This window comes from Bison bison, unplaced genomic scaffold (assembly GCF_000754665.1).
Source record: "Bison bison bison isolate TAMUID 2011002044 unplaced genomic scaffold, Bison_UMD1.0 scf7180017864148, whole genome shotgun sequence".
In the NCBI taxonomy this organism is placed as follows: domain Eukaryota; kingdom Metazoa; phylum Chordata; class Mammalia; order Artiodactyla; family Bovidae; genus Bison; species Bison bison.
Genome location: NW_011494720.1, coordinates 1,954,081 through 1,979,047, shown reverse-complemented (window position 1 = coordinate 1,979,047; position 24,967 = coordinate 1,954,081). Strand labels below are relative to the sequence as shown.

General features: G+C 42.7%; 1 protein-coding gene across 1 annotated transcript in view; it reads left to right on the top strand.

Annotated features, from left to right (window-relative positions):
- SYNE1 (spectrin repeat containing, nuclear envelope 1) overlaps window positions 1-24,730 on the top strand; it is a 501,723-nt gene extending 476,993 nt beyond the window's left edge. The window contains exons 140-148 of the mRNA XM_010840908.1: window positions 691-833; window positions 2,946-3,072; window positions 3,819-4,030; window positions 7,294-7,494; window positions 8,918-9,046; window positions 10,916-11,128; window positions 13,774-13,866; window positions 15,281-15,339; window positions 23,748-24,730. Of these exons, the coding sequence (XP_010839210.1) occupies window positions 691-833; window positions 2,946-3,072; window positions 3,819-4,030; window positions 7,294-7,494; window positions 8,918-9,046; window positions 10,916-11,128; window positions 13,774-13,866; window positions 15,281-15,339; window positions 23,748-23,988 (1,418 nt within the window). The 3' untranslated portion in view covers window positions 23,989-24,730. The remainder of the gene's footprint in view (window positions 1-690; window positions 834-2,945; window positions 3,073-3,818; window positions 4,031-7,293; window positions 7,495-8,917; window positions 9,047-10,915; window positions 11,129-13,773; window positions 13,867-15,280; window positions 15,340-23,747) is intronic.
- Window positions 24,731-24,967: the final 237 nt, after the last annotated feature.

Sequence of the window (24,967 nt, the reverse complement as noted above, 5' to 3'; positions counted from 1 at the left end):
CTTGTTGAGTTCAAAGACTGTACCGCACACGCACACACAAATTTCCAAAACAACATCACGTCTCTCAAAGGTAAGCCAGGAGTTCTAAGCTCAGAGTGGGAGCACGCCTGGATGGAAATGCTAAAATTTTCACTTTCTCCTGGTTTTGTTTCAAGTTTCAGACAAAATGAAGTCATTGCTAGCGTGGCTCCTCCACACATACCTTTTCTCAGCTCACATGAAGTCTTGCCTTAAGTGAAGGGTGCAGCCACTTGAGACTTCAGGGGCACCATCTTCTCCTGAGATGCAGAGAGGAAAATAAGATGGTGTGACTTTCTGTTTGATAAGTGACTGCAGAGGGAGCCTGAGACGTAACTGATAACTCCCAGTTATCGGGGAGCAGAAGGGACCACCTGAGGTTTTGAGAATGGCCCTCCCCAACTCACAGCGTGCAGTTTAAGAGGAAGCAGACTCACAGGCTGTGAGAACCTACTGTGTGGCCCCTGGGGCAGCACCCAGTCAGCTTGGACTCCTGGTCAAGCACATTCATCAGTCTAGTCATTTGAACTCCTAACCCACCAGCATGTCAGTACTAAATGTGCCTTATGATCACCCACACACATGCCATCTCTCTGCTGCCCTGCCTGTAGAATTTCTTAACCATCTCCTTGAATGTCAAGCTTATCGAGATTCTCATGGTTGACGCTGCAGGGGACCCTGGTGCCTTGGAGTCACAGATCCAACAGCTGGGCAAAGCCTTGGATGACAGCCGCTTTCAGATGCAGCAAACAGAGAATATCATCCACAGCAAAACGCCCACAGGACCAGAGCTAGACTCCGGCTACAGGGGCTACGTGAGTATCCGGGCCCTTCTTGATCCTCATACGTACCTGGTGATCACAGCTGTGTGACAAAGAACCATCTGTTTGTGGCATGAGGTCTGTGTCCGCTCTCCGCGTACCAAACTGCCCTTGAACTCATAGATGTGTGTGCAAAACAAAGCCCTGTTAGCAGGTTACCTTTGGTGCAAAAATGGTCTGTGCTCAGCCCCCTGATCTACCTTAAGAACCAGCCTGTTCCTTTACACAGAGAACTGAAAGTGAAAGTGTTAGTCAGTCAGTCGGTCGTGTCAGACTCTTTTTTTTGACACTGTGGACTGTAGCCCGCCAGGCTCCTCTGTCCATGGGATTCTCCAGGCAAGAATACTGGAGTGGGTAGAAGATCCCTTCTCCAGGGGATCTTCCTGATCCAGGGGATCGAATCCAGATCTCTTGTGAAATCTTTCCACAGATTGCTTTGGCCCTGGAAGGTAACTAGGCATTCTTTCAAATTCAGTTAATGATTTTTCTGACCAAGGTTATGCTCGGAGCAGCTGGTATATTGCTGACATGGAATAGGTTTAGTTCTTTTCCTGGGTGTCTTTTGAGTCACTTGATGACCCTGGGATTTTTGTATTCTCTTGTTTGTTTTCTCATTCTGGGGAAAACAATTCTGACTAACAAGATTTGGAGAGAAGATGGCAAGAGATTGTGTGTATTACCAGTTCCATTTTTAAAGCTATTTGTAAAGTATGTAATAGCTTTGCTCTGCTCAAGTTACTGACAGAATAACTTCCCAGAGAAATACTCAGAGAATTACCTGTGTTCTTACGCATACTTAAGCAAGAAGATTTGAAAGTAAATCTCTTCAAGGCCTTCTGTCATGTCTCTTCACACCCCTCGTAAAAGGCAAGAAAAATTAATTTCCCTAAGCCTAATGACAATTCACACGTACTGCTTTTTTGAAACCAGGGAAGAGAACCTTTTATGCTGACGTTAACATCCTCACAGTCACAGAAGAGTAATTAATTAATCATGAGTTTACTTCTTGTTCAATTTGGCCTCTTATCCTGACTTCTATTATAGTGAAACCTCCTTTTAAAAAATATAATACAGTTTCACAATGAGCGTGCTGAAATCAACTGAGATTATACTTAACACCAATCAAAAGCAATCAAAGTAACTTAAGAGCAACATGATTTGGTAAAGGCTTTGAAAGAAAACGTTATGATCACGTGTAACAGGCATGCCTTGAAATGATTTGTTCCTTTAGTCTTTGAATATGTGAATATTAAATATGGAGTTGGAAGCTTTTCTTTTGATGTCAGATTTATTCCCTTAGTATCTATTAAGCATTTCTTAGATTTTCGCATGAAACAGCTGGTGTTAATATTGTTTTATTCTTTTAAGCATTTTAATTACTTAATGCAAATAGATGCCCCTGTGAGATTTTTGGTAATATCACTGTTCCCACACTTCAGTTTAAGAAAAAGGGAGCAGCTTGCCAAAGACAATATGTTATATTGCCAGCTGGGAGCTCTGAGTGTTAAATCCCAGATCGATTTAGTCTGTTTTGATTCATAAATTTTAAAAGAAATTGGGAGGACTTGTGTAAAACCATGTGTGCCAAGTATATTTTCAAGGCATTGCTTTGTGTAAATGTGAACATGTCACATGTTTTAGAAGCATGTTTTTGAACTTGACTTTTTTGTTTCCAGCAGAGCAGCTTACTCTTTTTTTTTTTTTTTTGGCTGTGCGGGGTCTTCATTGCTGCACAGGCTTTTCTCTAGTTGTGGCAAACGGGGCTACTCTCTAGTGAGGGTGCAAGGGTTTCTCATTGCGGTGGCTTCTCTCATGGAATACAGAGTCTAGAGCACGGGCTTACTTGTGATGCTTGAAGTTTAGTTGCTCCATAGCATGTGGGATCCTCCCAGATCAGAGATGAAACCCATGTCTCCTGAATTGGCAGGCAGATTCTTTACCACTGAGCCATCAGGGAAGCTAAGAGCAGCTTACTCTTTACAGAAAGGTAGCACTTAGCCACTGTCTCTTTTGAGGAACTCCAAAGATATTTTCCCCAGGATCTCTTGCATTCATGACAGCTTGAGAATTTTGTGACAAGGGAGCCTCTTTTCTGTGTCTAAACAGATGAAACTGCTGGGTGAATGCAGTGGCAGCATAGACTCAGTGAAAAGACTGGAGCACAAGCTGACCGAGGAAGAGGACCATTTTCCTGGCTTTGTTAACTTGAATAGCACTGAAACCCAAACAGCTGGTGAGTGTGTTGTGCTCTGTTCAGGACAGAGTGAAATAGAAGATCTCAAAACACTCTGATGCCTCTGAGTTCCACTGTGTTGCTTACCTCAATCTATACTATTCTGTCCTGAGAACTTTACTTCAGGTTACAAGGATCTCTGGGGACAGAACAAGAAGGTGAAAAATATCACAGTGGTTTTTCCCCATGTCCCATTTATTTTAAAGCATCATCTTTGAATCACTAGTCAGGAATCTTCTAGATATATGCCCAGTGCTCTCAGAGCTCTATTGCAGAAAGAAACCAAGAACTGAAAGTTATCTTCACCAACTTTATTGTTGTTGTTGTTTAATATCTCTGTATGTATTTATTTTGGCTACCCCGGCTCTTAGTTGCAGCATGCAGGATCTAGTTCCCTGACCAGGGATCGAACTCAGGCCACCCTGCATTCTGAACAGGGAGTCCTAGCCACTGGACCACCAGGGAAGTCCCGATGTTCACTCACTTTAATGCTATCACTTCATAAATCTCTTTACAGTGTTAAATCTTATGTAGCTGATTTTTTTCTTCCCCATCATTGTTAAAAATGCAGATAAGAAAAATACAGCCACTATCCTGTTACTTACAGCTGACAGCAATGGAAATGCCCAGTGGCATTACTTTCTTTTCTGTTTTAGAGTTAGCGCCCATGTCGGTTTCAAGCATTTCCTAAACATTCCATGTGGAGGAAAGCCCCTCACTCTCGTGGGCATGTCCTGTCTTGCCAGGCGTGATTGACCGCTGGGAACTCATCCAGGCAGAGGCCCTGAGCAAGGAGCTGAGGATGAAACAGAAGCCCCAGAGGAGGCAGCAGTTGGACTCAGATCTGAATAGCGTTCTGACCTGGCTTAGGGAGACGGAGGGCGACCTGGAACAGCTTCAGCGCCTACAGCTCAGCACCGACATCCAGTCCATCGCGCTCCAAATCCAGAAGCTGAAGGTAGCTGCTCTCGGCCTTTTCCATGGTGCCAGACAGAAAGCGGCCACGTGGAATGCCCGGTCAGATGAAAAACACCAGCCCTGGCTGTTACACACTGACATAGCAGTGGGCCAGTGGTTGGTGGAAGTGGACACAGATGTTTCTCCAGCCATCCCGAGTCAGAGTGTTCCTAGGAAGGCTTGGAAGAGTTGAGAGCTGGACTGAATTGCAGACCCAGCCCCATAAAAATGTGTATATGTTTTAGTCGCTCAGTCACATCCAACTCTTTGAGACCCCATGGACTGTAGCCCATAGGCTGCTCTGTCTGTGGAATTTTCCAGAAAAGAATACTGGAGTGGGTAGCCATTCCCTTCTCCAGGGGATTTTCCAGACCCAGGGATCCAATGCATGTCTCTTGCATTGCAAGCGGATTCTTTACCATCTGAGCCACCAGGGAAGCCCCTCATGAAAATAATCATGATTTAATGACCAGTTAAAATTGCATAAAACCTCCAGGTACCTCTGGGACCTAGTTAACCTCTTTTAAGGCAAACACAGCTATGGCCAGGGCCCTACAAGTCTATCTAGAGCTGGAGAGGAAGCCTGTCCTAGATGGTATACATATGAGTTTGTAGAGACCTAAGGAAGCCACTTGTCACCCTGGAATCAGCAGAACTTCTGAACTAGGTTACCATAGCGGCAAAAGCAATTTTCAGTGTAATGAATCCAGCTAAACAAAACCTGCGGAGTAATCCTGCTACAACACCTGACATTTCCATTTGATTTTGACCTTGTTGGATGTAGTACAGAAGATAACCTCTAACTCCCTCTCTAGATCCTAAAAATCCTCTTCAGCCCAGCTATTGAGATGCATTGAGATGCATGTGTGGAGACTTTTGTAAGCATACGATGGATGGAGAGCTCAGTGTCCTCTTAATAGCTCTCTTGGTCCTGCCTTTTTGTTTGGAGAACGTCAAGCTGTGCTTTTCTTCAGATGTAGCTACTGGGCCCTCTAGACTCAAGGATTAAGCAAAACACACTGTCTTTGTGTCTCCCTGGTTTCTGTGTGTGCTGGTTTTCTTTGGGACTGATGTTTTTCTGCCTTGTTTTAGCTGTTATTTTGTTTTAAATTTTCAAACAGTGAAATGAGTCTTCCCGACCACTGCTCAGACTTCTTATACAGTAGCTCTGTACCAGCTCCATCAATTTCAAGATGAAGCATCAGATGGGAAATGCAATTTATATTCTCTGGATTACTTTTTTTTTTTTTTTTAGAGTGCTTAAATTACTTGAGTGTCTCTCCAGGAAAATGTAAGGCAGTGTTGCATTGTAATCAGTTCCTTAAAAGGTTGATGAAGCAAACATTGGCCAAAATCTGAGGCCTAAGTGAGATCAGGGTGGAAAAGTTGAGACCTTGAAAGTCAGCCTATGTGATAAGAAAAAGCCACCCTCTTATCCATCCCTCCCCTATCTTTCCTATCTGTTTTCTGAGGATAAATATGTGGAATAACCTAGTACTTTCTACAATATTTGCAGATTTTTGTGCTTTTTTGTGGTTGATTCTATATCATGGCATATTAAGAATCCACTTAAAAGTGAAAATTAAGACAAGTTGGAAACATAACAAATGGTGAGAATTATAAGAAAATGTAGCCTGGGTCGATGTGATCTATAGGGTCATTGACTCTACTTTGATCTGGGAACATTTAAACAGTACCAAGATATTCAGTGATTAATGTATAAGCTTGTACTCAAGTTCTTGAAATTTAGTTCTAGATTTTGGGGAAATACACACAGTAACACATCAGTCACCTGTTTGTTTTTGTTCTGTTTTTTTGTGAAACCAAGCTAAATTTGTTAGCTGATCAAATACTATTTATTCTCTTTATCATCTCAAAAAGTCTGGCCTGTGGCAGAGGCAGTGTTCTCAGGCTGTGGACCACTGACTGTCGGTGCCTGTGACATCAGAACAGCTGGAGGCCAGGGCCTAGGAATCTGCTTTCTTACCAAGCGGTGCATTTCATACCTATGGGCACAACTTTGAGTAACATTGTTTTCAGCAGCTAAGTCATGTCTGCTTCTCTACAGAAGCAGACCCCATGGACTGCAGCACTCCAGGCTTCCCCATCCTTCACTATTTCCCAGAGTTTGCTCAAACTCATGTCCATTGAGTCTATGATGCCATCCAGCCGTCTCATCCTCTGTCACCCTCTTCTCCTCCTGCCCTTAATCCTTCTCCTCCTGCCCTTAATCCTTCTCAGTCTTTTCCAGTGAGTTGGCTCTTCACATCAGGTGGCCAAAGTATTGGAGCTTCAACTTCAGCATCAGTCCTTTTAATGAATATTCAGGGTTGATTTCTTTTAGGATTAACTGGTTTGATCTTCTTGCAGTCCAAGGGACTCTCAAGAGTCTTCTCCAGTACCACAATTTGAAAGCATCAGTTCTTTAGCACTCAGACTTCTTTGTGGTCCAACTCTCACATCCAAACAAGACTAACTGGAAAAACCACAGCTTTGACTATATGGACCTTTGTCAGGAAAGTGATATCTCTGCTTTTTAATATGTTGTCTAGGTTTGCTGTAGCTTTCCTTCCAAGGAGCAAGTGTCTTTTAATTTCATGGCTGCAGTCACTGTCCACAGTGATACTGGAGCCCAATGAGTAGCATTAGTCTACTGAAATTGAATTTGTACGCTGGAACTAAGAGCACATTTCCTGCTGCTCAGAACTGTTGGACGATGCTGTGTTTGGTTTGTTTTGGTTGGTTTGTTGTTGGACTCCCATGGTAGGGGCTGACTTCATCCTACTCTTTAGTTCACTGCCCAGGATCATCTTTGCTTCCTGAAAAGTTCCTTAATTTTATTTATCTATCCCTTTTCTCCCACTGTTTCTTAATCCCCATTCCTCAAACCCATAGCAACCATTCCAAAGTTTTAATCTTCTTTTTTCACATGTATTCCTGAAAAATGTGGATTTGTATGTGCACAATAAATTTTAAATTGCATAAGTGCTGCTTTGTAGCCTATAGCAATCTGTTTATGACTCTTTCACTTACAACTGTATTTTCTTAAGATCCATTTATGTCAGTAAGTCTATATCTGACCCAATTCTTTTAGCTCCAGTGTGGTCCCCAGGGGTGTGTACCTTAGCCATCTTGCTATAAGGCCAGTGTTAATTAATGGATCTTTTTAATTTGGGTGAAGCATTTCCGGAGGTCTCAGACTATATCTCTTTAACGTTTTTATTGTTGTTTTCCTTGTTTGATTGTTCTCCTTTCTCTTTGCAGGAGCTCCAGAAAGCTGTGGACCAGCGCAAAGCCATCATCCTGTCCATCCATCTGTGCAGCTCTGAGTTCACTCAGCCTGGCCGGGAGGAGAGCCAGGATCTTCAGGACCGCTTGTCCCAGATGAACGGACGGTGGGAACGCGTGTGCTCCCTGCTGGAGGAGTGGCGGGGTCTTCTCCAGGACGCGCTCATGCAGTGCCAGGTCTGTGGGGCTTTGGGCAGGCCACGTTCCAGAATCCAACACTTCCAGTGTGGCTGAGTCTGTAACTCAATTTATCAAGATCACTAGAGGGACGCAGTTACTTCCCAAAGTCAGTATTCATGTGAGGTAACTTTGTGCCCAGTTTTCATTTTACTGGAGAATGTGTACATATGACCCAGAGTTGAAAAACCCCATGTCCTTTAGAATTTGCAAGAGACTATTCCCATCAATTTATCTCAGCCTCACCATTCCTCCTTTGACTCATTCATGTATTCATTCAACAGATATGTTCTGAGCACATTAGGAGACACCCAAGTGAGCATTACAAATGTTTACCCATTCATTCGGACACAGTTACTTGCCCAGTGTTTACACACATGACAGACACCGCACTAAGCAGGCAGGAGACAGCCCAGCCTTTGCTTTTGTTGGGCAAGATGGACAACAAAAGTGCAAATAAGTGCTTAACCAAGCTACTTCCAGATATGATAAGGGTAACCGAATGAAAGCACTTTGGAATGGTGAGCAGGGAAGTCGTATGAATGTTTGAGCTGACACCGGAAGGATGTTGCCATGAAGGAGGTCAAGCAAGTGGCAAGTCTCAGAAGCAGGAAAGGGCTTAGCATCTTCAAGGACAGAAGGAGGCCAGAGGCCAGTGTGATTGGAGACAAATGGCCAAGAAAGATCCAGGAGATGGTCAGGAGACAGATCATGCAGGGCTTTGTGGGCAGGGCCAGGAGTTTGGGTTATAATCTGAGCAGGATGAGAAGCCTGTATTCCAGGATTGTAGTTGCCCCCAAGAGTAATAGCTGCTTGAAGCAGGTACCCAAGCTGTGGCTTCCCCCATCTCTAGTTTAGCATCTCCCACCATGGAGATCTTCCATAACCATACCTTGATTAAATGAACACATGGATATGTGGAGAGAAGGGATTGAATTTAGGCCTTCAAAGATGGAAAGATTTGGGGCCATCCCTGGTGGTCCAGTGGCTAAGACCCCGTGCTCCCAGTCCAGGGGTCCTGGGTTCAATCCCTAGTCAATGAGCTAGATCCCATATGCCACAACTAAGACCCAGCACAGCCAAATAATTATTTCTTTTTAATGTTGGAAAAATTTGAATACAGGAGGAAGAAAGAGGAAGAGAGTTCTTGTCTCCAATCTGTGTTAGAGCCCTAGGAACTCAGTATTTGATGCTAGTTTTCCTTATGTCTAATTTTTCCCTAGAGTAATAAATTGGATGTTTTTTGGTAAGAACTTGAACTCAGATAATTACAATAACTTCAGTGCCTTGCTTAGAAAGGAGTTGTGTATAAGATCTGAAAACCAATGGTAGGAATTGTAATGCATGGGTATTTAAGCTGTGAGAGAAAGAAAAATGTCTCATTCAAGACGATTTTATGCTCCATATTTTATTTTTTCCATAGGATTTTCATGAAATGAGTCACGGTTTGCTGCTTATGCTGGAGAACATCGACAGAAGGAAAAATGAAATTGTCCCCATTGATTCTAACCTTGATGCAGAAATACTTCAGGACCATCACAAACAGCTTAAGGTGAGATATGTGGGCTTGGACAGCCTCTGCTTATGTTATAGTTGGTTGTGCTTGTTTACCTTTTATGTTGTAGTCTCTTAGTCTTTTTTACCCCTCATGATTTCTCATCTCTGTGAAGCAAGCATGTGCATAGAAGATGGCATATGCTGGCTTTAGAATCTTGTTCTAAAGCCATTGCTCATCTAAAAATCTGTCTTCATCTTTGTTTTTTTTAAGCTAATTTTTTAATAGACTTTTGTAAAAAGTTTTTTTTCTGAGACATTTTTTTAAAGTCTTAATTGAATTTGTTACAATCTTGCTTTTGTTTAATGTTTTTGGTTTTTTGGCCACTAGGCATGTGGAATCTTAGCTCCCTGACCAGGAATCAAACCCACATCCCCTGCATTGGAAGGCAAAGTCTTAACTGTTGTACCACCAGGGAAGTCCTCAGATGGTCTTCATCTTAATTAGCCTCATTTTATCAAGGCAGTTCTATTCTTATTTACAATTTATTTCTAATTTAAACTTTATATATTGAATCTATGTCACAATACTATTTCGGATAACTGATAATAAAAGGACATTAAATCTATTAAAATAGAGAATCTATTAAAATAGAGACCATTAAGGATTCTTAAGAAGAATTAAGTATGTAGATTCAACTTCAGTATCAAGTTTTCTGAAATCTAAGACAAGGGAAACATGGTAAGTTAAACGATTTTCATTACCTGACAAAAAGGAAATATACTAGTTTTCAAGGAATAGGAAACTTTTTCTAGTACTAAATTCAAAAGGATATTTGCAAGATTTTTGTGTAGATTCTTATGCAAAGAACTTCGGACAATATAATGTGCCATATACTTAAGTGATTTTATGGAAGATAAGGAAGCATATTTGAGTTCCATTAGGAGAAAATAATTTGCACTTTGTCACTTTCTGTATTTTTAAAATGCTATTTCTTAACATTTAACACTCACAGTGACCTAACCAACAGAATTGGCAGCTTTTAGTTCAGTACTATAAAGGTCTTAGAAACCCAGAGGAAATAGCTATGCAGCTACATTTTCACCAGACTTTTGACCTCAGACATTAAGTTGTGAGTGATGAATCACCCGTATACCTTTTTTAAAAATCTCAAATAGATATCAGAGTATACCTCAACCAAGCTGAGTTTTTCTGCATTTATGTTAGTTTTACTTTTCTTTTTAAATGATTATTTTATGGATCATTTGCATAATACTTTATATTTTAAATAATTTGACATGCATTCACCAATATGCAGTGGTGAATATTGGTGACTTGAATAATATGCAGTATTATTCCAATAATACTGTGGACCAGGCAGGAATTAATATCACCATTTTACCTAAAGGAAATCAACCCTGAATACTCATTGGAAGGACTGATGATAAAGCTGAAGCTCAGATATTTTGGCCACCTGATTTGACGAGCCAACTGATTGGAAAAGAGACTGATGCTAGGAAAGACTGAGGGCAGGAGGAGAAGGGGGTGGCAGAAGATGAGACAGTTAGATAGCATCACAGACTCAACAGACGTGTATTTAAACAAACTCCAGGAGATAGTGAAGGACAGGGGGGGCATGTTGCAGTCCGTGAGGGTCACAAAGAGTTGAACTTAGTGACTGAAAAAAAAACCACCACCAAATGAGAAAACAGATCAGAAAGGTTCAAGGATTTTATAGGATGCTTTTTGGGAGAGGTAGGATTAGAACATGTGTCCCTGATTCCCAAAGGTCATGGCTGCTATATCCTTCCTTGTGTGATGCTTAGGTATAATTGTCCACTGAGTTAAAGTGATGTCATCCTGCACATAGGCACTTTCTCCAAGTATCAGAAATTCTCAGAAAAATATTTTTTATTATATTCTTAGCAAATAAGACATGAGCTGTTGGAATCTCAACTCAAAGTGGCCTCACTGCAAGACATGTCTTGCCAACTGTTGGTGAATGCTGAAGGCACAGACTGTTTGGAAGCCAAAGAAAAAGTCCACGTGATTGGAAATCGACTCAAACTTCTCTTGAAGGAGGTCAGTCGTCATATCAAGGAGCTGGAGAAGTTATTAGACATGTCAAGCAGTCAGCAGGTAAGCTCTCAACAGACATCATTGTGTCGAATTTCCTGCAGGAGACCAAACAAGCACCATCTTTATCCATTTCAGAAAGACTCTGAATGGAGTACTTGTCAGAATAGAGTGTCTTTTCTTTCAATCACTGCTCTTACAAATCTGGCTCAAAATAAAAAAGCGACTCAAAAACTTTCGTTAACAGGACACTACTTTTGATTCTGTTACATCCGAAAATCCTCTTGTAACCATTACTGCTGACCCTGTTAGCACCACGATTGTGGCATTTTATTTTACCCAGTTTATTTAAGAATGCATGTGCTTTCAGTAACACAGCTAGAGGAGGTCACAAGCCACTGGCACACATGAATTTCGTATTCAGACCTTAGAAGGCATGAATTCTCCTGACATAGATGACAGTTAAGTCAAAAGAAGTGTTCTCTACTAGCTTTTATTTATCTATTTACTTGTTTGTTTATCTCTTTATTTATTGGTAAATCTACTGCATCGTAGTAATATTGTTGGTTTTAAGAAATGCTTTTGCAGGTAAGACTTCAGACATTCACTTGTGAAATCCTGTCATGAACACATAAACACGCTGTAGGCGAAAGAAATATCTACTCCCAGTAACAGCAGGTGCCAGAAACAGTACAGTTTCTCTGATGATAAAAAGGGTGGCTGTTGGATGACCAATGTGCTGTCTCTCCAGCCTGAATATCCTGCAGCTCTAAGGCAGATTCCATCACCCACTTCATGTCAGTCCATTCCCGTCACTGAGAAATGATAAAGCTTCAGTTCAGTTCAGTCGCTCAGTTGTGTCCAACTCTTTGCGACCCCATGAATCGGAGCGCGCCAGGCCTCCCTGTCCATCACCAACTCCCAGAGTTCACTCAGACTCACTTCCATCGAGTCAGTGATGCCATCCAGCCATCTCATCCTCTGTCATCCCCTTCTTTGCCTGCCCCCAATCCCTCCCAGCATCAGGGTCTTTTCCAATGAGTCAATTCTTCTCATGAGGTGGCTAAAGTATTGGAGTTTCAGCTTCAGCATCAGTCCTTCCAATGAACACCCAGGACCAATCTCCTTTAGTATGGACTGGTTGGATCTCCTTGCAGTCCAAGGGACTCTCAAGAGTCTTCTCCAACATCACAGTTCAAAAGCATCAATTCTTTGGCACTCAGCTTTCTTCACAGTCCAACTCTCACATCCATACATGACCACTGGAAAAACCATAGCCTTGACTAGACAGACCTTTGTTGGCAAAGTAATGTCTCTGCTTTTTACTATGCTGTCTAGGTTGGTCATAACTTTCCTTCCAAGGAGTAAGCGTCTTTTAATTTCATGACTGCAATCACCATCGGCAGTGATTTTGGAGCCCAAAAAAATAAAGTCTGACACTGTTTCCACTGTTTCCCCATCTATTTCCCAGTGAAGTGATGGGACCAGATGCCGTGATCTTCGTTTTCTGAATGTTGAGCTTTAAGCCAACTTTTTCCCTCTCCTCTTTCACTTTTCATCAAGAGGCTTTTTAGTTCCTCTTCACTTTCTGCCACAAGGGTGGTGTCATCTGCATACCTGAGGTGATTGATATTTCTCCCAGCAATCTTGATTCCAGCTTGTGCTTCTTCCAGCCCAGCATTTCTCATGATGTATTCTGCATATAAGTTAAATAAGTAGGGTGACAAATATACAGCCTTGACGGACTCCTTTTCCTATTTGGAACCAGTCTGTTCCATGTCCAGATCTAACTGTTGCTTCCTGACCTGCATATAGGTTTCTCAAGAGGCAGGTCAGGTGCTCTGATATTCCCATCTCTTTTAAAATTTTCCACAGTTTATTGTGATCCACACAGTCAAAGGCTTTGGCATAGTCAAGAAAGCAGAAATAGATGTTTTTCTGGAACTCTCTTGCTTTTTTGATGATCCAGCGGATGTTGGCAATTTGATCTCTGGTTCCTCTGCCTTTTCTAAAACCAGCTTGAACATCTGGAAGTTCATGGTTCATGTATTGCTGAAGCCTGGCTTGGAGAATTTTGAGCATTACTTTACTAGCGTGTGAGATGACAAAGCTTCAAGTGACCCAGTAATGACAGAGCTCTTAAATACCTAGCTATTAAAACATAGCTATTAAATAAATAAATACCTCTATTTTCTGGAAAGCCCAAACTACAACCAGGAAAGCCCAACACAGTAGAAGAATTAGGTTCTGCTTTTACTGCAACTGTCTGATTCTATTTTTTGTTTGTTTTTTAAACTGGGGTATAGTTGCTTTACAGTGTTGTTAGTTTCTGCTGTCCAACTAAATGAATCAGCTATACGTGTACATACATCCCCTCGTTCGGGGACCTCCCTCCCACTCTCCACCCCCACCCCACTCCTCTGGGTCACCACAGAGCGCTGAGCTGAGCTCCCTGTGCTATAAGGCAGAGTCCCACTAGCTCTGTTTTACACATGGTCATGTATTTATGTCAATCCTAATCTCCCAGTTCATCCATTGTGGCCCCCACTCCCCGCCATGTCCACACATGTCTTCTCTACGTCTGCATTTCTATTCCTCCCCTTCTCTTTTTCCCAAAGATGGGGATGGGGTGGGAAATACTTTGCAGATCGCAAAGCCACCATGGCTCTGGGACGTGACATCATTAAGAGCATCTGTTTCTCACGTAGGATCTGTCTTCCTGGTCTTCTGCTGACGAACTGGACACCTCAGGATCTGTGAGTCCTACCTCGGGAAGAAGTACCCCAAACAGACAGAAAACGGTAACTTCCCACGGGTTACTTTCAGTTGGCCCAAGGGAGGGAACACGGGGGCGCGACGGCCTTTGTACCTGACGCAGGGTCCAAGGGCTCTCCCCTTGCAGAGCAGGGGTCCTCAGGCAGCGTGGGGTTGTCACTCTGTGACACGGAAGAGCTCCGTTTCCTCAGTCCTGCCTTGAACCCTCTCCACAAGCACTCAGGAGCGAAAAGAACAGTTCCGTTTTTCAGAAGAATCAGGGTTCAACGTTGCAGTTCATAAGCAGGGAGACAAATTATTTTTCTTGCTCCAAGGGCCATTTCTAATACAACGGTGCCCCTTGTCCCTTTGGCGGCCCCTCCCTTCAAACCACCACCGCCATAGTCCACCTCAGAAAGGTCGGCTCCACATAGAGGGGCGCCTCAGGCAGAGGTGGACAAAACCGAGCATCTCACGAGACCATTGAGTTTATAAGACCAACGGGGGTTCTGCTGACTCTCAAGCAGAGAAGCTCCTGAAGGTGGTCTTGAAGGTTTTCTGTGATTGTATTGCCCCCAGAGTGGCACCAGCTCAAGATAACTCACGCACAAGGCCTGTTATGGGGCTGTCTCCCTGGCACACAATGAGGAAGAAAAGACCAGTTTTGGCCCCTGCTACCCTCTCTACCTTGATTTCTCTGTGTAATTAGAGGCTCGTTTTTCGTTTTGTTTTTTTCTTTTTTTTTGGTCTGGCTTTATGATTATATTCATTTTGATTATCATTCCATTTCTTTACTTTTTAGAAATATTGATTTCATTTGTATTTTTTGTTATAAACACTTAAATTCTATGCTGATAAATGTTATTATCTTTTTAGAATTTTTTTTTTTTTATTTTTACTACATTCACTAGTTTCCTGTAGATCCTAGTTTAAGAATGTGAAGGAATACTGGCTTTTCAAGTCAAATTTTAGCCTTTATTTGAGTATTTAACTTATTGAGTCTTCATCACTATACACAGAACAGTCTCACTTCATCATTATTTTTGACCTACCTGCCAAGAATTGTAATATTGTTCCAGTGTACTGGAAGCTGAAAAAATATGTAAAGTATATTTGAAATCCGTAACGTAACATATTGCAGTTTATATTCATTGTAATTAAATATGCAGAGATCTTTCGGTGGTGTAGTCATTTATGTTTTTACCACAAAAAGGGGGGAAATGTACCCTCTGTGATATGCATGCCAAACCACCATCCATGTTTCTTCAGTGATGAGTAATATAGATGTTCATTGATTTTGCTTCTTCAACCAAAGAAAAGCCAGTTTCCTTGATTCGTGGGTACTGATCATTGCATTTGGTTTATATTTCCTTTGCTGCACTTTTAGTTTTCATCAGTAGCTCGTCTTTATTTGCCTGGACTGAACATTCTTCTTTCTTTACCCCTGTTCATTGCAAACAGCCACGAGGCAAATGTAGTCTCTCACAGCCTGGACCCTCTGTCAACAGTCCACATAGCAGGTACCTTATTCTCCTGGTTTCCACACTGTTCTAGAACTCCAAGAGGATGATGAAAATTGTCCATGATTTAGTCAGGCCTCTATTTGGTCTGCCTCAGGGTAGTTGAGAAACTACTCTTTTCAGTCCACACCCTTTCCTAATAAATTGAGAGAGAATTTTCTAAGTGGAAAGTACGAGAAAATCTCAGAGCGTAAAATATTTGGACCCTACCAAAATTTTGTTTAACTATACATAGGCCATCCAGTACTTTTCATCCAATGATGTTTATTCTGTGTCCTCATAAAGATTCAACGTCACTGATGGCACAGTGCCATTTGAGTCATGGCAGAATTTTATCATCCTCTTTATTTCTAGATTTTACAATAAGATAGGTATAGATCAATGAATTATTTTACCATCCCCAGAACCCACAAATCTGAATAAAATCTACTAACACCCCCAGCTTTTTATTTTATTTTCGTGTTTTATCCAGATGGTGGGTTTTGGAGTCTCAACATGGCAAGTCCTAATCTGATATCACTTAAAATTTATAGGCACCTTCTCTCTTCTGCTTCTCCTAAAACTCCTCTTCAGCCAGCACACACACTTACCTTCCTGACACTCGGCCAGCTCTTTCCCTCCGGAAACGAGCAGTCAGTCTCCCCCCCGCCCGGGGACCTCCAGATAGCCTCCTCACAGCTGCCGCTCTGCTTTACGCCTGGCTTCCAACAGTCCCTGTCTCTGCAGTTAGTGATGCTTTGCCTTCTTCATTGTCGGTGTGACGTCTGTGCCCCCGGCCCTTTCACTAATCAGTTCACATTTCCCCAGACAACTTTTTGAAAATACTGTCCGTGGAAGCTGACTCTTCATTCCAGTCGCCAGAAGTTCACTTTTAAAAGTGGTTTGTCTCACCACTGAGCTGGAATCTCAGTTCCTGGAAGGAGGGTGGGGGATGAGGAAGCGCAAACAGGCCCTGAGTCAGAGTGTTAGCTTTCCAGCTGTGTGCTAAAGGGACCAGCCTTTGCTTCTAGTCATTTTCACTCAGCTGTGTAGTATAGAACAGATCATGATCTGCTTTCTGGTTTTAAGCTTCCCTTCACTATGTTTTGCTTTTTTTTTTTTTCTTTCCCTTTGGTTTGGTTTGATGACAGTTTTGTGGGGCTTTTTTTTGGGGGGGGGTGGTCTGTAACAAAATATCAATAATAAAACATGAATGGAGAAAAACTCATGGGGATTTTTGAAGATCACGATGGGCTTCTCCAGGTGTGCTGATGTTTTCTTAGCCCCCTATAAAAAAGACATCATGTACTGTAGAGAGATCACTGTTTCATGAAGTCCATCTTCTCGCCACAAATTACTGATGTGTCATGGACAGAGACGGGGCATCCTGTCCCCACAGTTCCTTTAAGGATACCAGAGACACACTCTGTAGTTGACGTAAATGATGGTGATGAGAAGGGGAAAAGCTCTTATGTTATTAGTAGTATCCATACTGGTAGCAACCACCCTTTGGTTCCCAATTTCCCCTGTTCTTTCAGACAGCCACCCGGCCTTATGAAATGTCAAAGGCCTCATTTCTCAGGGCAGCAAGGGCTTCGACACATTTCCTAATGGGGCTTTGCAGCTGGGGCAGCCACGTTCTCAGTGTGACATCCGCAAGGTGCCTTCAGCTCTGCTCTGTCCAGCACTGTTGATTAACATCTTTCTGAGCACACAGCACGGTGTCCACTTTGCTGCTTACAGGACCTGAAATACAAATGATCCTCACCTGAATGGCAAACGTTGGCAAACACCTTGGCAGGCGGATTGTGGTTGAACATTCTTGGATCCTTAACTTCTTGGCACCTCTCTTTGGGGTGCAGACACGTGGACAATAACATGGAGAGTCTGCTGGGAAAGAATTAACTTCTCTCACAATCCAGGCTGTCACGGTGTTCCTTTACATTGGACTGGAGATTACCTCGCGTTTGATCTTGCACTGGTCCAGCAAACTTCAAAGGTTATTGCCCAAGCACAAACAGTTGAGAACGTTGACCGCAGCCATCTGTGATGGGAAAATTTTAGGCATGTATTCTTTCTGAGAGCAAAGAGGCTGACTTGAAAGAAGCTGGGTATTTGTTTGAAGGGAGGGTTCTTATATTCTTTTTGTGGTTTAAAGTCAGATATTAAGAATATCAGTTGTTTGCCTGCTGTATATTTCAGATTGATTCTAGAGCCATTGTCCTCTGTTCTCTTACATGATATTCTAGGGCTAACAATGGACTGATACCAGTGTTTACCATACACCTACTACATTTAGGCCCAGGACCCACAAAATTAATACAGTATGGTTCGTGTCATAAAAGAATAGTGATATGTCAGAATCTAGGGATCCCCTAAATCAAGACTCTTTAATATTCAAAACATTTGAAAGCATACATTCCTAATAACTATTCAGAATTTTTGAGATTAAACATACTTAAGATGCATGGCTTTTTGAAGCCATGTTTATGATGGCCCAGCTGACACTTTTTCTCCAGTTTTGATGTGAAATTATCTAACCTGAGAGCCAATTAATGTTCAAAATTCTACTATAGATTAGTTGAAGTTCACACCTGGGAAGATTTTACTCCAATTTCCTGCAAGGCAAAGGAAAAACTCCTCCGTAGTCTGCATAGAGGGAAATGATGACTTCATTCCAAAGCTGAGAATTGTAACATGTAAATCTTCCCTGGGCCTCTTTAGTCTTTGGCACCTTCTACACAAAGAGCTGAGACAGAATAAGGGATGAATGACTGGCTGAAACACTGAAACAGAGGGGAAAAAAGACCTCATTTTAAAATGTGTTCGAGGGAGCATTTAAGCAGGCACAGTGGGGTTTTCACACGTACATGAGGGCCTCACTGTAAACACTTCAATTTCTTGTGGAATTTTTTTTGCAGGTCTTTTCTGTCCTCCTTTGGGGATTTATTTATTCAAAGCTCTCAAAGGCCTCAGCCTAAAACAACCTTGCCCCCGAGGTGGCCGGACACCCTGGCACAGGACAGTTAGTTATAGGGCAGGCTCCACTGTGTTTCTTGTATATTTTGAGGTCTGCATTCCCAGTGTTTCCTGGGAACAACTAAGACACTTTGGAAAAATATATCACCTCTTTGAAAGTACTGCTATAAATCAGGGCTATTTCCCTGGAAGAAAAGGCTGAATCTAGCAATATCCCTGAGGGTGTGAGTCAGCACACCCTTGCTTTAATCATACGGATAAGAATGATAAGTTGATGACATTTATTTAGCATTTAGTGTATTCTAAGGACCATGCTAAGCGTTATATATCTGTTATCTCATTTCCTTATTTAATCCTCCCAACATGTTCATTCCCAATTTTATAGACAAGGATATCCGGAAATAGAGGCATGAAGATATAGAATTTGAAACCAGGTCTCTCTTACTTTGAATCCTAGCTTGTTAACCACTCCACCCAACTGCAGGCTCTTAATGGGTGTGTGTGTGGGTGTGTGCGTGCGTGTGCATATGTGCTCAGTCACTAAGTCATGTCCGACTCTTTGCAACCCCATGGACTCTATAGCCCACCAGCCTCCTCTGTCCATGGGATTTCCCAGACAAGGATACCAGAGTGGGTTGCCATTTTCCTCTCTAAGGGATCTTCCCAATTCAGGGATTAAACCCGCATCTCCTGCATTGGCAGGCGATTCTTTACCAATGCACCACCTCCTGAGAGGCTTACTTGAAACAGCGGTTCCAGGGCTGGGGCTACCGTGGGCTGCCTGAGATAGCTTTGGACCAGCCAGGATATTCATTTTGGAATAAGAGGAGACAAACCCTAAGTTGATTCTGAAAATTTGTCTTCTGAACCACATACCCAGAGAATAAAGATCACTCACACAAGAACAGAAAAGATCACGGACAACCTGATATTTCCTCACAAAATTTTCTATTCCTCTGCTACCGGTGTTTGCTCACAAGTTACAAGATGAGTCGAAAGTGTCTTTTCATTTGTGTTTCAGTGACATATGCACAGAATTAACTCATTTTATTTCCTTGGTGATGTAAAATTTTTGAGATGAGTTGCACCCCACATGCACACTCACTCCTTAGGCTTCTCACAGCCCTTCTGAGACTTTCTTTGCTGTGGTGTGTTCATAGGCATGGGCTTCCCTAGTGGCTCAGCTAGTAAAAAATCTGCCTGCCGTGCAGGAGACCTGGGTTCGATTCCTGGGTTGGGAGAATCCCCTGGAGAAGGGAAGGGCTACCCACTCCAGTATTCTGGCCTGGAGAATTCCATGGCCAGAGTGCCCACAACTACACATATTTTGGGAAAGAGATGAAACAATGCCTAGGCAGTTTTTTTACCTTCAAATTTGAATGAGTGAGGGGAGTAAGAAAAATTATAAAATAAATGTTTACTTGTAGAGAATAAGCATGTTTTTGCAGGACAAGGTTACCCGAAATATCTCCATTGATTAAGTTCTTTAAGCAAGCTTACACATTTAGTTTTTCCTCTGTCAACTCAGCCTCCACCACATCTGTTTGTAGAGTAAGGCCCTTGGAGAGGGATGAGTGAGAGATTTTTGTTCTTCCTCCTGTCAGATTCCCCAAGACTCTTGAAACTTAATTGAATTTAGATTAATAGATTAAATATTAAAAGTACTCACTTACTTGGTATCATTAACCTGCTAGTATTAATACTAGAAGGGACAGGTTCATCCTAAGGAGAGAGAACTTTGGGACTGTTGAAACCTTAGTAATTGCCCCACACGGGCGGCATTGTTTTCAGTAGACCAACTGGACATTTCCAAGAGCAGTCAACTGCATGGAAAATCACTAAGCACTGTGTGTTCTCTTTGTCCCCATCTTAGCCCATTATTTCTACCCAGGCTGGCATTCTTCAACATTAGAAAGCTTGCACTAATTAAATGTTGATACAGAATGCTCTGATGCTGTTAAATGTGCCATGTCCTTCAGTAGACTACGGCATCTGAGCCTGTCATCCAAAGATGGTGACCTTGTCTTGCTTTTCTCAGGAGTGGACTAGTCAATGTGTAGCCCTTGTTTTGATCTCGATCCTTGGCTTAATTGTTCAAAGAAGCTAATAATTGACAAACAGGCTGTTCAGCTCTGTCAGTCAGATTCTTAATGATATGCATGAATCTGCCCATCACTAATGTCCTGAAGTGTCTCCTAAAGAAAAAAGTCAGTTTGAAATCTCCCTCATTTTATTCAGATAATGAATAATAAGAAACATGGAGCTCTCTTTTGTTTTTAAGTCATCAGATAGCTGACAGGTGGAGAGTGTTGTTCACCAGGACCTATTTTCAGATCATTCAGTCCAGAGCTCATGGGTGACTGTCTCATCCTTCTCCAGACACTTTAAACCACTGAATTCATAAACTGTCAGAACCAAGAAGTTTTTAGGAGATTAATGCACTCTCATCTTTGCAAATGAGAAAACTGAAGGCCAGAGAGATTAAATTACTTGCCCACAGTTGTACAGCTGCCTCAAAATAGAATGTCCCTGTGTCCATATCCTGACTTGGTGGTCTCTGTAAAGCTGTGAGGCTTTATGATTAAAAGCATTTATTCTAGACATGAGGAAACCACTCATCTCCAAGTATTTTAAGATATTGCCTTCTTTGCCTCTACATGGGAGATACCCATGACGTAAATATGACCTGGATGGCCTTCATTCATGCCACCAAACAGCAAAACATTACAGAGACATGCTGTTGGAGCTCTTCCTTTTTTATATTTTTTACTTTTTGGCTGCACCTTAAGGCATGTGGAACCTTAGGTCCCTGACCAGTGATCGAACCTGTGTCCCCTGCATTGGAAGGCAGAGTCTTAACCACTGGATCACCAGGGAAGTCCATACAGCTCCTCCTTTAATTGTCAACTGGGGCACGTGATTTACTCTATTTATAAAGCCTAAGTTCTAAAAGTTAGAATACCAGAGTTGAAGTTTTCATTCTATGCCATGCTAGCTGTGTAACCTCGAGTGGGTTGCCTAACCTCTGTGCCTCCTTTACGTTGGCTATAAAATGAAGGTGGGACAGGAACACCAAGGACTGCCGTGGGGATGAAGTGAGAGACAAATGCTTCTGTTATCCAGCAGTTAGAAGAGTAAATGTGAACTTTTGTTAGTTATCTATCTACAAAATCAGAAAATGGATTACCTACTCTAAGGCTTTATCTCAGGATGAATATTTTACAGTTAGGTAGCTAGAGAAAGTTCTAATTAATAGATATGTGACAGACTTCTTTTATGCCCTGGGTCAGGAAGATCCCCTGGAGAAGGTAATGGCAAGCCAGTCCAGTGTTCTTGTGCCTGGGAAATCCCATGTACAAAGGGGCTTGGTGGGCTACAGTCTATGGGGTCACAAAGAGCCAGAGGAGACTGAGCGTGCACGCACATAGCGCATCTTCACAAAACAGTGTTTCTGAGCATTGGTCCTAGCAGAGGGCAGTTAATCAATTTGACCACTAGATGGTGATTGAACTCTTGTGGCCTCCCAGTTGGTAACCTCTTTACATTCACCAATTACTGGAAGACATAAAGTGCATAAAACATGGAGCTTGCAAGTTGGAAGCCTGTCTAGTCTAATTTGAAGGATTTGAAGAAGAGGTTGTAGCATAGAGGTGAAGTCAGTTGTTCAAGGTTTGTAGACCGGAAAAGAACCCAGTCCCAATTTAGGCCAGGGGTCTGTTTTTTTCAATCACGCTCTGAGAGCTGCAATAGAAACCCAGGATAGTACACGGCTGCTCAGAGCTTCTACGGGGCTGGTCTAGACTGTTTGTTTCACATATTTCTTTGTGAATTTATTGAAAGAGTTTTGAGTAGTCCCTCTGTTCCCTTTTAAGGGGATTACTTCTGTTTTTTATCTTAACATTTTCTTTGGTGCCACTCCTCACTGATACCAGTGTAATCTGGCTTCCGAAATTAGTGGCTAATAAGGTAGCTCTGATAGCTCAGTTGGTAAAGAATCCGCCTGAGATGCAGGAGACCTCGGTTCAATTCCTGGGTCGAGATTTGCTGGATAAAGGATAGGCTACCCACTCCAGTGTTCTTGGGCTTCTCTTGTAGCTCAGCTGGCAAAGAATCTGCCTGCAATGAGGGAGACCTGGGTTCGATCCCTGGGTTGGGGAGATCCCCTAGAGAAGGGAAAGGTTATCCACTCCAGTATTCTGGCCTGGAGAATTCCATGGACTGTATAATCCCTGGGGTCTCAAAGAGTCGGACATGACTGAGCGACTTTCACTTTTCTTTTCAAGGTAGCTGGAGACTGTGTTTTCTCATGAGATAAGCATACAGAGTGACCAATACAGTGTTCATACCTGTATCCCTCTCCTGTGGTCTCACAATCAATGCCCTTACCATCAAACCATTAGAGAATTCAGACTAGGTGTGGGGAATGAGTCTCCTTGGTACATCTGTTCTTTCTGCTTCTGCAATGTTGTGTGTGTGTGTGTACACAATTCCTCTTGTAAATGACATTGCTTTCCTCCTCTTCTGCACTAGTAACCAAAACATTAATGGATGCTTACAAAGAGAAAGCAGTACCCCCCACCCAGAGCCTATTTCCATATTCAGTGTTTCACAGGCAGTCTTTCTTATGAATTCTGAAGTTCATGCTTCATCTCTAATGCACTGTTTCAAAAGTAGATGGGGAAATTTAAGAAGATAGGAAAATGTGGAACATTGGGTCTAAAAGGAGCTTTCAAGGCACAGTCTATCTTCAGAAATAGTGTGTCTGTTTCCCAAATTCATGGAGCCAGTGACAGAAGGATCACCCTGGATTCAGTATCATTCAGCACCTGCGTTGTGTAGACTGACTCCACTGCCACACTTACTCTTACAGCCTTGGAATCCGCTAATATTAGGCCAGTCGCTGACTCAGTGCAAGATGAAACCAGGGTATACTCTAAGGTTAATTCAACTCTGTGGGTCTGTGCAAAATGACTGCAGCTGTCCTTGTCCTTGCTACACGGACTCTGGCACGTCCAGGACAGCTAGACGGGAGGAAGACCTTGTGTCATCCCGACAGCCACTAATTGTGCCTAATGTTGCTCTTGATATTCTTACACCAAAAATGTACTGCATCAAACATCTACATTTTAATTATCCCGGGTCTACTTAACTTATGCTGGTGGAGTGTGGGTAGAGCAATTATTTTTGTTGGAAAAGGTTTTGCCAAATCGAGGGGTGGAATTTGAACCCAGTTAGTTACCTTTAACCGACTAAATGTCTGCTTTCCATCAGTGCAGTTTCCAAACAACTCTTCATTTGGTGGTGGGTAGGTCACCTGGGTTTACTGCAGAAGGCTGGCAGCTAACTGCCAGGTTGGGTTGTGTTCAGCCTAACCAAAGGGGAGGAAGCATACAGCAGCATCCACCCAACACTGGGGATACTTGAGTTATTGATGTCGATTCTTCTCTCAGGTCCATAAGAGGTGGCTCCGATTCCTCCCTTTCTGAGCCTCGGCCAGCCCGGTCCGGCCGAGCCTTCCTGTTCAGAGTCCTCCGAGCGGCTCTTCCTCTTCAGCTCCTCCTGCTGCTTCTCATTGGGCTGGCCTGCCTAGTCCCCATGTCGGAGGAAGACTACAGTTGTGCCCTCTCCAACAATTTTGCCCGATCATTCCACCCCATGCTCAGATACACCAACGGCCCTCCTCCTCTCTGAACCAAGCAGATGCTTTCTGCCGCTTGCTGTTGGTCGCCTAAGGAGGAATTTGGCCCAGGGCAATCCCAAAAGAGCAAAGAGAGGACGTGAGTCTTGGCGGACGCCCTCGGTACGGCAGCTGACGCCCACCTCCCCCTCCCATGTGTGCAAATTGCAGCTTCGGAGGCGACGGTAAATGGTGATGGGGGAGGACACATAGAGGACAGAAGCTGGGAAGAAATTCTGGTTGAGCCTCAGCACTCAAGAGAGTCAAGATTTCCACCGCTCCCTGGACACGTGAACTCTGGGCCCTTGGCCCATCCTGTGTGTGCCCAGGGACTTCCGGAGACCATCTGGGCAGCTTTCCCACAGTGCTGCTCCATCCGTTCAACAAGTGATGCTACCTGAGCACCATGTTGGCATCGAACAATCTACCAGCCAACAGTGCTGAAGAGATTTGAAGATCCTGTAACATACAGTTTTTAAGAGCTTATATGGCAGCTTCCTTTTTACCTTGTTTTCTTTGGGGGCATGATGTTCTAACCTTGCATTAGAAGCACAAGCTGTAAATCTAAAAGGCACTTTTTTTTAAAGGTATAAAGAAACATTGGATGTAATAAATAAAAATCATGGAAGGCTTTATGTGAAAAAAAAGTTGAATGTTATAGTAAAAGAAATGATATTTATGTATGTACAGTTTGCTAAAGCCAAGTTTTGTTTGTATCAATTTATTTGCATTTATTACAGATACTATGAAATATTTTGTCTGTGCTTTTTTTTCCTTCCGAAAGAAATGACTCTGAATTTCCCTATTAAGCAGGCACTTCTAAGAATGCAACTTGCTGCTGCTGCTGCTAAGTCACTTCAGTCGTGTCCAACTCTGTGCGACCCCATAGACGGCAGCCCACCAGGCTTCCCCATCCCTGGGATTCTCCAGGCAAGAATACTGGAGTGGGTTGCCATTTCCTTCTCCAATGCATGAAAGTGAAGTCACTCAGTC